General features: G+C 42.8%; 1 protein-coding gene across 1 annotated transcript in view; it reads right to left on the bottom strand.

The window, feature by feature from the left end:
- Positions 1–4,324: 4,324 nt before the first annotated feature.
- The window catches only part of LOC137522292 (uncharacterized), an 83,746-nt gene continuing 72,535 nt past the window's right edge, over positions 4,325–15,535 (bottom strand). The window contains exons 10-12 of the mRNA XM_068242322.1: positions 4,823–5,104; positions 4,615–4,740; positions 4,325–4,519 (exon numbers count right to left, since the gene is read on the bottom strand). Of these exons, the coding sequence (XP_068098423.1) occupies positions 4,325–4,519; positions 4,615–4,740; positions 4,823–5,104 (603 nt within the window). The remainder of the gene's footprint in view (positions 4,520–4,614; positions 4,741–4,822; positions 5,105–15,535) is intronic.

The following is a 15,535-nucleotide window of genomic DNA, read 5'->3' as shown; positions in this document are numbered from 1 at the left end:
ACGCGTCTGATTGACGCGTACGGGATGACGTCGTCTTACGGCCCCATTGGACGGGCCGTCCCAGCCCCCTATGCGTCCACGCGTCTGATTGACGCGTACGGGATGACGTCATCTTACGGCCCCAATAGACGAGCGGTATGGGACAGATGACACAAAGGGATGCGCCCCGCCTTGGTATGCGCCTGCGTGAGTTTGGCGCACGGCGTGCTCCGTTGATAGGATGCTTCTGAGTGGCTGATTGGAGGTTGTACGGACACCACTCATGCCATACAGGTGTGCCAGGGAGGTGAGTTGCTGCCATTGGCCTGCGATGGATGGGGAGGGAGTGGCCACCCGGTATATAGGAGTGGGGAATCACTGAGGGGGTAGATGGTCTCGAGAAAGCCCTCATAGAGGGGCGAAACGATCGTCGACCTGCCTCCGCACCAATTGTACTACCTCCTGTCTGATAAGTATTGCTGTTTTTTGCCTTTTACCTTTGGAACAAGTTTTATTGGAAGAATTGCATTAAAAGTTGAATTTTTACTGAAGTAAATCATGGCGAGTAGCTCCTGGATTTTTCTTTTTCTCTCCACAATGTTATGTATTTGCAGTATGACCAATGCCAAGTGTACCACAAATACTGTAGTTCCGGGTACGAGAACTGTCCTACTTGACGTATAAAGCTGATTCTGTGCTCCTTCTGAATACAGCAGTTACCAATATACAACAGGAAGAGACTGAGTTTAGTGACCTTTGTCCTGATCTATGTTTTGCTTTGTAAACAATAACCTCCAAAAGAATAATTTTACTAAAGATTTAAGGCTGTAAAACTGAAGGGCGGCGCAATGAAGACTTACTTCTGGCTGTTGGAACTCGGTATGGTCGGAAAAGCCCACTTCCGATTCCATGGAAATTACCATTTCCGCCAATGCCGGTCTCTGTATTTCTGTTTTTACGATTTCCTTTTACGTTTTCCGATTTTTGATTTTTAAAGAGTATTTTATTAGTCAATTTTTGCATTAGAGAATTAAAAAAAATGGGGAGAAATCGTCAGAAAATCAGAATTCGGAAAAATGGAAACTGGAAAAATGGAAATTTGAAAATCGAAATTGAAAAGTCTTGTGATTGGTCCAAATTTACCACGGTGATCCGATTTTTGTAGAAAAATTCTCCATCCTCTGATTAGTCCAGTGCTTTTGGGTTCTGTGATCGTGCTAAAATTACCGAGCTGCAGTAAATTGGATTTCTGCAGATTCCAATTTCCATTTCCCAATTTCCATTTCCCGATCGGAAATGCAGAAGTGTCAATGCCACAAAATCGAAATGAGCACCCCTAGTTAAAACGCGTCGATTGATTGGGGTTATTTAAAATAAAGGATTTTCCCTAATAAAGCAAAATAAACTGTTACCTAGAGGATCAGGCGGATAAATTGGAATTGAAAAATTCAGGTAGAAATCATCAATAAAGGAAGTTTCACCTGTAGGGGGAACTTCAGTGGAGTTATTTGAAAAGAAAGAAAGAAATTACTTTTCTAGATATTGTTCAAATTTACCCATCTGTTACACTATTGGATAGGCATTACGCAATATGAATTATTGATTTTATCACTGTTGTAAGATACTGAATCTCCGTCTCCTGTATGTAACGCACATCATAGATTGCTACTCTGGCCAGTACTGATAGTAAACTGGCTGCAGGGTTTACTGATCCAACTTTATTGTAAACAGTAGGAATGACAGCATTGTATCTGGAAATATTATGAAAAAGAGCTTGTGTTTAAGAAATAAATCATAAATAGGAAAAAATTACATTTTTGTTGATTACAAGAAAAATAATGTATACATACAAACATTACAGTATTTTCACTCCTTTATTTTTACACAAAAACACATTTATTTCACAGCAAAACGCCTATTAGGTATGTCAATTCACTTAGTACTGCAGTGAGAGTTGCAATGTCTTCTACTTCCTGTAGACAGTTGCATACCAATAAAGTCGGCACTAAGTTCTTGTTATAGAGTTATTTATTGCAGTATAATAGTAAATGCACATTTTTACAATGACATTTCTGTAAACTGCAGAAATAGAAAATGAGCTTCTTCTAAAGCTTTGAAGTGGAGGGGCTCCTGAGCCAAATCATAGCACTTCTTATGATACAGAATGAGCCTGGCCTGATGAAGCAGGTATAACCTGAGAAACGTGTTGTTGTTTGTACCTCATAAAATATCTTTTTAGTGATGCTTTGAGGTAAGCTTGTTTTTCTTACCCTTTTATTCTTTTTAACCACTTAAGCCTAACTGGACGAGAAATCTCGTCCAGTTAGGCTGCGCGCACTCCCGCGGGTCGCGCGTGCTCCCCCCCGTGCGCGCTCCCGCTATTTGCCGTTAACCCAGTGATCAGTGAAAGGGATTATAGATCCCTTTCACTGATCGGACCCCCCCGGAGAAAAGCCGACAGCATCTCCTTAGACGCTGCGGCTTTTCTGACTTCAAAAAGTTCCCCGTCTTCATTCTTCTTCCTGGGAGCTCCCAGGACTTTTTGACTGTGGCCATCTTGTGGCCAAATAGTAAAACTACACCACATACATTTTTACTTTACACAGATACACTTTAGTATAATAAAAATTAACTGTTTACCTCCCACACCAAAAATTACCCACACACAATTTTTAATTAAAAAAAAAAAAAACAACAATAAAAAAGAAAAAAAACAAACATAACTCGTTACCTAAGGGTCTGAACTTTTTAAATATGCATGTCAAAGGAGTATATTAATATATATTTTTCAAATGATGGGCTTGTAAATAGTGATGGACGCAAATAAAAAGAAATGCACCATTATTTTCAAATAAAATATCGGCGCCATAAATTGTGATAGGGACATAATTTAAATGGTGTAATAAGCAGGACAAATTGGCAAATAAACTACATAGGCTTTAATTATGGTAGCATATATGAATTTCAAACTATAATGGCCAAAAGCTGAGAAATAATGATTTTTTTCCATTTCTTTCTTAATATTCCTGTTAAAATGGATTTAGAATAAATTAATTCTCACCAAAATGTACCACCCACAGAAAGCCTAATTGGTGGCGGAAAAAACAAGATATAGATCAATTCATTGTGATGAGTAGTGATAAAGTTATTGGCAAATGAATGGGAAGTGAAAGTTGCTCAGATGCAAAAAAAATTCAACCCTGTGGGCTTAAGTGGTTAAAGTCAACCTGAGGTGAATATACACTGATGAGATAAACAATTCTTTGTATCCCCCTACTTCTAAAAATGATGTTTTTAAAGTATCCCAGGGTTTTCTTTTATATTTAAAAATGTTCAAAGAAGGTTGAATGTTTTACTTGTCTTTCATCAGTGGTAGCCTATTAAGTGTCACAGAGTTAGAAAAAGGTAATTAGTTCATGTATTGTACCTCTCCCTGCCCTCAGAAGTTGCATTCTGCCCGGAAAACGTTTATGGCTGTAATTTGCTTATTGGTGATGTTTACTATATTCCCAACAAGGTACCAACAAGACAGAAGCTGTCACTCCCATGCCTAGAAATTAACTCAATCAGGCAACAAAATAAATCACGTAAAACAGCCCGGTTATGATTATGTTTTGGACTGTACATACACATTTATCTCATCAAGTCACACGTTGCCTCGGGTACACTTTAGGAGTTTTATGACAATAGGGGCACCTCCTTCATGCAGTTTCATACAGCTTTCTTAGATGAGTACTGGCAGTTTACAGTAGTTCCCACTGACACACTACCCATTTCTTTTCCTGGAGACTGACCCATATCCAACACCATCGGAGTAAAGACACACTTACCCTAGTTGCTGTCTTAGCCACTTGGGTTGGTGAGTACCCTTCTTCTTCTGATACTTTTTCCACTAGTACTTACATATTATACTATACAGGCCTCCTGTTTTCTCTCTGTGGGCCATATGCAATTCAGTTTTTCACCTTAATTTTCTCCTAGGTGATATTTTGAAACTTGTCAATAAAATGCGTTTTAAACCCCTAACAAGCAAAAAAATACACAAAATAATTTTGATAGTGCCTTTCTCCTACTTTTTGGTACTTTTTCCTTTGCAAATTGCTGAAAACATATTCTAAATTGATGAAAAATTATCTCCTAGGAGAAAACTCAGGAGAAAAAGTGAATTGCATATGGGCCATATTCTTTAGTACGTTACTCCTCCCTAAAGCGTTGAAGTAACAATTTCAGTAAAATAAATGTAACTTACTTGTGGTGATGTTGTTTCTTTTTTCCCCAAATATAAAATTGGTTACATCAATTATCTGAAGGTATTAAAGTGTTAATTGGAGTTCTAAGTTAATATTCATATTCCATAAGAGAACACTGCTTCCCACATACCTAAAAATCCATTCACATCTTCAGGATGTAGTCCATCTACTTTGAAGACCCATCGGCCAGTCACATTGACGTTACTCGTGGAAGATAGATTTACGATGTCTAGCGTCATGGAGCCCGGGAGTGTGTAGTATCCCGTGCTGTATCCACTATTTAGACCAGCCTGTAGAATGAATAAATAAGAAATAAAAATGGTGATTTGCAAGTTGTATCTAATCCGAATTACACTCATAGTTGCCGAAAGAATCACAAACTTACCAGTGCCAAAGGACCATCAGTTAGGTTGCTGCTGGCATTCACACTTGACCACTGCAGGTCATCATAATTTAATAAAACAAACGTGAGATTGCCATCAGAGCACAAAATGGCTTGGAAAGTGTTCACCTAAAGAATAAGAACATTGTATCTTATCAGATAAACAACTCTTCAGCATCACATTTTGCAGTTAGTGCAAAATTCAACATACTTTGTCTGTTGTAGATCCATAATAGGCAACTCTGTTCCATGTTGCCACAAATGCCCACTGGGCCGTGAAATTCACATCCCGGAAATAAGTCATGACATCAGAAGTGGCCCGAGACAGGAGATCAGGATCGGTGCTCTCACGATAATATACATCACCCGCCAACTGGTTATTTATGTTTGCCCAGAAGAGAGCCACAAATGGATTTCCAAAAGCCACGGGGAGAGCTTGTGGTGTATATTGTCCAATTTGAAAGTGAAAGGACAAGAGGCCATTGTTATTCACCTGTGTGGGATACAAAGTTTCAAGATTTACAGACTTTTTTCCCCACCTAAATACAAAGAGAATCATCTCTTTCAAGGCCAACAACTGAACAATATTACTTATATAACAATGAGCCACAAAATATTATATTACACATTATATTACACAAAAATATAGAATAAATAAAGAAAGGGACATGTGTATGTCCACAATGCTATTATCATTATCATAAAGTTTACCTAACATAAGTACTTGAAGAAGATAATTTTTCGGACTATAAGACTCACTTTTTCTTCCCCAAAAGTGGGGGGAAAAAGTTCCTGCGTCTTATAGACCGAATACAGGGAGTTTCCGACATACGAACGCCCGCCGCTACGAACCGCAGCCTTGCCGCGTTGTCGTGGACTCCCTGTAATGTCTGAGCTGTTCTCCTGCACTGCCCATATGTAAGGCGAATAGCGGCGGTTATCTCCTGTTAAGATAATTAGCATTGATCCCCGGCCGCCCACTGTATGTAAGCTAGATAGCATTCAATGACGCGCCTCCCGAACGGGCAAGTAAATTAGCATTCAATGACGCGCCTCCCGTCCGTGTTATCTAATTAGCATTCAATGACTCGCTGTTATGATCGCTTCTGCAGCGTTTACTGCTGACTGCAGTGGTATTGCAAACCAAGCAGTTCTAATGTCATTACATGCATTTGCTTGCATAGTTTGGTTTGCACTTAAACTAGTTGCTGATTCCATCTGCAGTCGCTCTGAAGTTAATGACAGTTTAATATGCTTTTGTGTAAACAAACATTGTCTGCTGCAGTGGAGGGGCGGTCCCTTTCCTGCAGGCTGCATATCATTGTCTGCCTTTTCCTGCTATCAGCCTGTGATTAATTACCATTCACTTGTGTGGGAATCTGCAGGTCTGCTCCCATTGGATGACCTCAGTATAAAGAACTGCTTCCTGCAATGCCTCATGGGCTATCATAGTCTCAGATTGTATCTGTTACTCTGCTCGTGCCCCACCTCGTTCCTGGTCCGTGTGGACTGCGCTGACTCCTGCGAAGGGGTCAGCGAGTCCTCCTAGTTCTGCTCTTGTTCTAGAAGTTGTTACTTGCTTGTCTTGTGTCATATATTGGTTCATCGCCAATATATACGCATACTTGCGCATTTTGTTATTTTCCTTGTATCCGTGTTACGTTGATATATCAGTGTTGCTGATATATACGTACACGAACTGTTTATTTCCTGTGTTCAGTTAGTCAGTTTTCCAGCACGTTTTGGTAGTTTGCGCGTATCGTGAACACCCGTGCTGAGCTAGTTATCCTGTTCCTGGTCCTGTTTGTGGATTGCGTTCATCTCTGCGAAGAGATAACGAATCCTTCTGAATCCTGTTCTGTTACTGTTTGTGGATTGCGTTCATCTCTGCGAAGAGATAGCGAATCCTTCTTAGTCCTGTTCCCTGTATTACTCCAGTCCTAGTCAGCGTTCCTGCTTATGTCATATATCGGTTCATTGCCGATATATACATATGTTAGTCAGACCTTACAAATAGTTTCATTGATAGCTGTAATTGTAATACGCTAGGAAAACATACTTATTGTATATTTATCTGTGTTACGTTCATCTATCTCGATCCTGCTATTTCCTGTCTCTCCTGTCCTGTCTTTGTGAGGCACGCCATCGCCGCAACGCATTGGCTGCCTCATTCCAGTCTGTCTGGTTTTGGACGCTTGCTGTCGCTAAGTAATCGCTAGCTAGCAAGCTTTCATTCTGTCTACCTGTCCTGATCTCCTCAGTCCTGGTTTATGCGCTCAGCGCTACTTTGCGCTGAGACGTTATTACGAAAGTGTTGTTTGTGGCTGTTCAGATCTGCACCGGCTCTGTGCACCACAATCTCCTATTGGAGTCAGTCCTCTCCTCCACTAAACTGGGGATATCCTGATCCCTTGTGCTGGTGTGTGTACCTCCTTCACGTCAGCTTATGTGTTGTATGCTGACTGTGGAGATTACACCTCCAAGCGTGACATTATGATAGCCCCATTACCAATCCCTATTGTGGGGGGAATTTCCAGAAATTATGACACTGTTTGTCAGGGGTCCTGCTCCTTTAAAAAATTTGAAAAGCTTGGTCCTGAAGTTACAGACAAATTTATATCAGAATTGGTTAAAGTTCTGGCCAATCCCGACTTTCGGGCTTCTGCAATTTCTACCTGGTCTGATTGGATCGTTTGTGCTCTTTTTAAGGGCAAACTTTTTGATTGGGCAATCGATGTCTTAGATCACACTCAGTTTAGACAAAGTCCTTTGCAATTTATAGCTTTTGTAATTCACAATTGGTTGCGCATAGATCCATTGCCTTTTCCTCTTAATGAACTCCTGGCAGCAGGCCAATCAGCTGCTCCTTCAATTGCTTGCAAGAATGAGCAGCAAGCAGAAAGTGTTACTGATAACTTTTCTTCTGCTAAGGCAGCAGGGTCTAAAGCCAAACGTAAACGCTCCAAAAGAAAAGCGTTACAATCAGCGGAGTCGTTGCCCTTAGCGACTGCGCATCAGATCTGTAACGAGACTCCACCATTAGCAGATAATGAAATTCAGTCACCATTCAGGGGAGTCAAATGGACCTATGAAACTACTAATGAACTTTCATTGCTAGCCAGGGAAAATAAAGGTTCTTGTTTAAATGAATTATCTGAATATGATTATGAAGATATATTACAGAGTATTGAACAGATCAATTTATTCGTGCAGCAAGGGAAATTTGCATACACTACAGTTCAACACTTGCTACAGGTACTGGAGATCCTTAGGAATAAGAAATCGGCCAATCACCTGCTAAAAAACCCAATGTATGTTTCTGCCACTAACACATTTGCAAACTATGATCAGCCGGAATGCTCAGCTGTTAAATATGCATGGGATCCTCCATTTGAGAAAGGAGAGATGGAAGCCCTGGTCTATGAATGGAAGAAAGATGCAAGTTCATTTTGTCAGTTTTACAGTGCAAAAAGTGAATTAGTATTGAATGCATGCATTAAGTCTGCCTATAACCTAATAAAAACTGGTGTGTGTGGGTATGACTTTGTGGCTCCATTGATCGATGTGTGGAGAATGATTCTGGACGATTTTTATGCGATTCAATCAGTTGATACCAGGGAAGACACACTGTCAAGTGGAGATTGTTCCACTTCCTCAGTTCCTGAGGACTCGCCTGCTTCAGCACCTTTGGCTGATTCAGCGAGTGATTCAGAGCTCCTTTTGTGTGAAATTGAAGTTCCTGTAATTCCACCCTGTACCATGGATAACTCAGTGTTACTTCCCAGTAAGACAGAAATTACTGATACTTCCTTAATCTTGCCCTGCACAAATTTCTCAGCAGAGGACCCAGAGGTCCTGCTGACTTCTGAGTCCAGCCTAGCCAGTACTCATGAGTCTTTGTTCAGTGAAACAGACACCAGAAAAATCTTGCCTGTCTCTGCAAACACTTCTGCAGAAATTACCTGTGTTAATAAAGTTCAACTCCTGTCTGATCCAGCAGATGCCAATAAATGCACTACATCAGTTTCTGAGTCCCAGCAATCCTGTCCAGAAATCTCAGAACCCCAGCATCTGAATTTTCCAATTTCACAATTGAATGGTGATTTAGATGCGCAAACATTGTGTTTTGATCTTCCTGTTTCTACACCTCACTCTAGTTTCAGGAATAACCCAGAGCGTCTGCTATGTGAGTCCGAAGTCGCAGAATTATTACCGTGTTCAGAAAAAGTTCCAGTGAACTTGCCCTGTACCATGAATTGTGCAGTAGATCTCTCCAATGAAACTCAGGTCACAGGATCATTATGCTGTCCAGCAGGTGCTTCCATGGTTTTGCCCTGCAGTGTGGACTGTTCGGTGATCCTGTCCAGTGAAGCTGTGGTCACAGAGTCTTATGCTTCACCCAGTACTTTGGATACTTCAAACCCTCTAGCAGAACAGTCTGAGGCACTGCTTACCTCAGTTGGTGTTGCAGTAATATTCACTTGTCTAGCAGCTGTTTTGGAATTACAGTCTGCTCTAATAAAACTTGATGAATTTCTGCCCAGCGAAGCAGAAGCCATTGAAATATTGTCCTCGTCAGCAAGTGTGTTGGATACCTTGCCCTGTACACAGTCTGATTTAACCAATGTTGTTGAGTCCCTCTCCGGTGTTGTAACAGCCGAGGAACTCCAGCCCTGTCCTCTGAATGTTTCAAAAGTCTTGCCCTGTAACATGGATAATTCTGACTCGCTGGAAAAAATAATAGAAATCTCAGAATTTCAGTCCGGGTTAATGAGTGTTTCTGAAACCCAGCCCTGTATCCTGGAAAATTCTGGTTCTCTGGCCGGTGTGGCAGAAGTTCCAGAGCCCCCTTCCTGTCCAGTGAGTTACTCAGTTTTGCCTAGTTCAGTGGGGATTGCTGCAATATTGACTTGTTTTGCAGCCTTTCATGAGCTCCAGTCCAGTGTATTTGATGAGTCTCTGTCTAGTCCAGAAGAAGCTATGGGAACCCTGTCTAGTTCAGTGCATACATCAGAAGATTTGCCCTGTCTTGTAAATGCCCCTGAACATGATTTGTTAATAACCCTGCTGGAATCAGCGACATCTAAGTCTGATCCTGCAGTTTTTAGTGAGAATCCAGTAACTATGAAGTCTAGTCATGATGATTTTTTTTTGCCCAGTTCTGGTTTCGGTCCTGTCTTGACTGACTTTGAGGTTCGCAGTTCCTTGACATGCCCAGAGGTTTCTCTTGTGCCGGTGTGCCCAGATGTGCTTCGTATGCCAGACTGCCCAGATGTGTCTGTGTTAGCGTGCTCACGTGCTTCCCTAGTGGAGACATGTTCTGATGTTGCCGGTTGGCCTGCATGCCCGGAGATGGTTCTGGTCCCTAAAAGCCCTGATCTTGATGTTTGTCCTTGTGACCCTGACTCTGGAGTTGCCCTGGGTTCCATAGGGGTTCTTGATAGTTCTCCATGTGAGCCTAAGGGGCGTTCTGACCTGTGGGGATCTCTTTGGAGCTTCCAAGTGTTCTGGGAGATCTCTGAGGAAACTTGTCCTGGTACCTTGGACTGGTTCAACAGTGGGTTTTGTGTTGGTAAGGACAGTTCCGGTGGGCATTGCAAAGGCTTTGGCGTTTTTGGACAGTCCTTGGAAGGCGGTGGGTATCGCGCAGAGAGTTTCTTGGGGTTGTTTTCTGGAAGTCGTGGTTCTGATGGGTGTCACACTGAGGCTTGTAGTGCTGACGGGCATGGTTCGGTAGGTTCTGGTTCCAATTGGTCTAGTTTTGGTGAGACTGATTCGGGAATTTGGTTTTGTCGGACGGATCCGACCTTCATGAATTTTCAGTCAGATCAGTTTGCTGGATTTCCCACTTCTGATTTTTTGGTTTGGGTGGTTCAGGAGAAATATGTCAGTTTTCATAGGCGTCCAGAGGCCGCGTTTAAGGGAGGGGGTACTGTTATGATCGCTTCTGCAGCGTTTACTGCTGACTGCAGTGGTATTGCAAACCAAGCAGTTCTAATGTCATTACATGCATTTGCTTGCATAGTTTGGTTTGCACTTAAACTAGTTGCTGATTCCATCTGCAGTCACTCTGAAATTAATGACAGTTTGACATGCTCTTGTGTAAACAAACATTGTCTGCTGCAGTGGAGGGGCGGTCCCTTTCCTGCAGGCTGCATATCATTGTCTGCCTTTTCCTGCTATCAGCCTGTGATTAATTACCATTCACTTGTGTGGGAATCTGCAGGTCTGCTCCCATTGGATGACCTCAGTATAAAGAACTGCTTCCTGCAATGTCTCATGGGCTATCATAGTCTCAGACTCTATCTGTTACTCTGCTCGTGCCCCACCTCGTTCCTGGTCCGTGTGGACTGCGCTGACTCCTGCGAAGGGGTCAGCGAGTCCTCCTAGTTCTGCTCTTGTTCTAGAAGTTGTTACTTGCTTGTCTTGTGTCATATATTGGTTCATCGCCAATATATACGCATACTTGCGCATTTTGTTATTTTCCTTGTATCCGTGTTACGTTGATACATCAGTGTCGCTGATATATACGTACACGAACTGTTTATTTCCTGTGTTCAGTTAGTCAGTTTTCCAGCACGTTTTGGTAGTTTGCGCGTATCGTGAACACCCGTGCTGAGCTAGTTATCCTGTTCCTGGTCCTGTTTGTGGATTGCGTTCATCTCTGCGAAGAGATAACGAATCCTTCTGAATCCTGTTCTGTTACTGTTTGTGGATTGCGTTCATCTCTGCGAAGAGATAGCGAATCCTTCTGAGTCCTGTTCCCTGTATTATTCCAGTCCTAGTCAGCGTTCCTGCTTATGTCATATATCGGTTCATTGCCGATATATACATATGTTAGTCAGACCTTACAAATAGTTTCATTGATAGCTGTAATTGTAATACGCTAGGAAAACATACTTATTGTATATTTATCTGTGTTACGTTCATCTATCTCGATCCTGCTATTTCCTGTCTCTCCTGTCCTGTCTTTGTGAGGCACGCCATCGCCGCAACGCATTGGCTGCCTCATTCCAGTCTGTCTGGTTTTGGACGCTTGCTGTCGCTAAGTAATCGCTAGCTAGCAAGCGTTCATTCTGTCTACCTGTCCTGATCTCCTCAGTCCTGGTTTATGCGCTCAGCGCTACTTTGCGCTGAGACGTTATTACGAAAGTGTTTGTGGCTGTTCAGATCTGCACCGGCTCTGTGCACCACAATCTCCTATTGGAGTCAGTCCTCTCCTCCACTAAACTGGGGATATCCTGATCCCTTGTGCTGGTGTGTGTACCTCCTTCACGTCAGCTTATGTGTTGTATGCTGACTGTGGAGATTACACCTCCAAGCGTGACACTCGCCTCCCGCCCCTGTAATCTAATTAGCATTCAATGACGTGCCTCCTGCCTGTGTAAGTATATTAGCATTCAATCTCCCGGTGTAAGGTATCGGTAATTAGCCGCGGGCATCACTCACCTGAGACAGGAAGCCTGTGATGAACAGCTGCTTGTCTCGCTCACACCTTCCTCTTAGTGACGGATGGTCGCGTATGTAATGACGCAACCAGGAAGTGCCGGCCCGGCAATAGGAGGAAGTTGTAAGCGAGACAAGCAGCTGTTTATCGCAGGCTTTTAGTCTCAGGTGAGTGATGCCGGCGGCTAATTACAGATACCTTACACCGGGAGATTGAATGCTAATTTACTTACACGGGCAGGAGGCACGTCATTGGGTATCATTCATAAAGAGGCTTTCGGTAGTGCGGGAAAACACCGTTCTTCTCCGCAACCGGTAATTAAGTCTTCTGGGTGGGCATTCATAAAGAAGTTGCCTGTTGCGATACAAGTGCGGAGGTTTTCTGGAGGAAGCTGGCGGTAGCGTGGCGGAAGACATGCGGAAACATAAAAGCTGCCCGATTCCCTCCGTGCGCTCCTCTGTCTGATGCTGCTTGGGAGGTCCGTCCCATTCATTTACATGTAATCCGCCCGCCTATCGCTACTGTCGAGCAAGCGGTATTTTCCTTCCGGATACCGCTTGCTCTAATCTTTATGAATGGACGTGTTTGTAACTTTTTCTAGATAAATCTAGAAAAACTCCGCACAAGGCGGAAATGTATCGCTCTGTCAGCTTTTCATGCGGAAAGAGCCTTTATGAATGGGGATTATGCTGAGTGGTCGGTAAAGTCACCGGTATTAAGCATTTCCGCATGCGGAAATGCTTTATGAATGATACCCATTGAATGCTAATTAGATTACAGGGGCAGGAGGCGAGTCATTGAATCGTAATTTACTTACAGGGGCGGGAGAGGGGTAATTAAATGCTAATTAGCTTATACAGGGAGGATACATGTAGCTAATTACCAGGGGAGAGATACTGGCTCGGGGGCAAGAGGAGGACATGAATGGGGACAGGAGGATGACTCCAAGGGGGACAGGAGGACACAAGGGGGACTGGAGGACATAAGGGGGACTAGAGGAGGATATATAATTGGGAAGAACATCTACAAGACGCTCCTGGACCATGGACGCACCAGATTTAGTATTTTTATTTTTTTCCCTGGTTTTTGCTCTCTAAATCTAGGTGCGTCTTATAGTCCGGAGCGTCTTATAGTCTGAAAAATACGGTATACATTTTTAACCCATTGTCAGTTCACAGACACAGCTTAGTTTCTTCTAGATACACTATCAATACAGAATATTGGTACCAGGTGCAATCTAGTCAACATCCAGAGACTATCTTTAATGTTTTTAGTACAAACACACAAACACACACACACACACACACACACACACACACACACAGACACATACACACACACACACACACACACACACACACCGTACACACACACACACACACACACACACACAGACACATGCACGCACACACACACACACACACACACACACACACTCACACACAAGCACACACACACACACGCACACACAGACACAAGCACACACAGACACAAGCACACACACACACACACACACACACACACACACACACACACACACACACACACACGCATACACATGCACACACACACGCGCGCACACACACAGACACACACACACACACACACACACACACACAGACACATGCACACACACACACACACGCATACACCACATACACAACACACACACACGAAAATAGCAGAAGAGGTAGAACAGGTCCTCAGAACCACAAATTGGACCTTGTTTGATCTACAATCAGCCTGCATGTACAGCCTGCTCACAGACAGGAAACTGTCAGGACCTAGGTCCTGACATCACACCATGGGAGGGGTGTCACTACAATATCAGCCATAAAGACCCCCCTGAATATATTCCAGAAAAGGTAAACATTTCTCATGGGAAATGGGGTCTCTGCTACTGATTGGGATGGAGTTCAATCCTTGGTTACACTTCCCTTTTGAAAGGACAACTGTAGCAAGAGGACTATGGAGGCTGCCATATTTATTTTCTTATAAGTAATCCCAGTATTTGGCAGCTCTGCTTATCTATTTGGCTGCAGTAGTGTCTGAATCACATCAGAAACAAGCATGCAGCTAATTTTGTCAGATCTGACAGTATTGTCAGAAACCCCTGATCTGCTGCATGCTTGTTCAGGGGTCTATTGCTAAAAGTATTAGCGGCAGAGGGTCAGCAGGACTGTCAGACAACTGGTATTGTTTAAAAGGAAATAAATATGGCAGCCTCCATATTCCTCTCACTACAGTTGTCCTTAAAAGATGATCAATGAATGCAAATAGTTCTGAGTTGATTCAGGATTATGCAAATTATGTATGCATATTTATACATCTTGAAAATGGACCAAATGAATTCCACCTTTATGGTATTTGATTGGTGCATTTTCAAACTGCATACATTTGCATACAGAGTTTGCATAATCCTATATCTCAACTCTGAATAATTTGCATCTCATTACCATGCCTATTGGTAGTGCTGCTGCTGCAGGTATAAATAATGAACAGATATATACCTGTAATTAATGACAGATAGTACTGTGCCAAATTCCTTCATTGCAACATTTTTCATAAATGCTTTAAAGCGGAACTGAATACTAAATAAATAAAGTGTTTCACTTACCTGCGGCTTTTACCAGCCAGCCCCTTCCAGCTGTCCTGTCCAGTGTCGGTCCTCCTTGATCCTCCGTTTTCCCACCTCCAGCTACTTTCATTACTATTGATGCGGCAACTGCACCTGCATGCCCTGGGCCACGTGTATCTTTCTTCACGTTCACACCCGCAGTAGCATCATGTGCTATTACCGCAGGACGCTATTGCGGGTGGGAACGCAAAGAAAGATACTTGTGGCTCGGGCAAAGTTGCCGTCGACTTACAAGTTGCCAGTAATGATGGTAACAAAACTAGCTGGAGGTGGGAGAACGGAGGATCGTGGAGGACCGGCGCAGGACAGGAAAGGCTGCAAGGGGCTTGCAGAAGCCGCAGCTAAGTATTTAGTATTCAGTTCTGCTTTAAGTAAAGTTTAAGTAAAGTTTGAGCAAAAAAAAAAGTGCCCAGTGTGGATACTTGCCTCAGTAGAGGGAAGCTCCTCTACTCTAGAGGCTTCCCCCATTCCACTCCTGGGGCACTCTGAAGCTCCCCAACAAGGGCTTGTCCATGGAGCTCACCCACACCGTGCAGGAGCAGATAGTTTGCTTCTGTGCCGTAATATGAAACCAAACAGGCTCAACTTTTTCCACCAAGTTCAATCAGTAGCTATTCTGTGTTGCACAATTCAGGTGCATTTGTTCATGTACAGTGGGTTGCAAAAGTATTCGGCCCCCTTGAAGTTTTCCACATTTTGTCATATTACTGCCACAAACATGAATCAATTTTATTGGAATTCCATGTGAAAGCCCAATACAAAGTGGTGTACACGTGAGAAGTAGAACGAAAATCATACATGATTCCAAACATTTTTTACAAATCTATAACTGCAAAGTG

Source organism: Hyperolius riggenbachi, chromosome 6 (assembly GCF_040937935.1).
Source record: "Hyperolius riggenbachi isolate aHypRig1 chromosome 6, aHypRig1.pri, whole genome shotgun sequence".
Taxonomy (NCBI): domain Eukaryota; kingdom Metazoa; phylum Chordata; class Amphibia; order Anura; family Hyperoliidae; genus Hyperolius; species Hyperolius riggenbachi.
The sequence above is the reverse complement of the archived record's forward strand: the minus strand, read 5'-3'. Positions and strand labels throughout refer to the sequence as shown.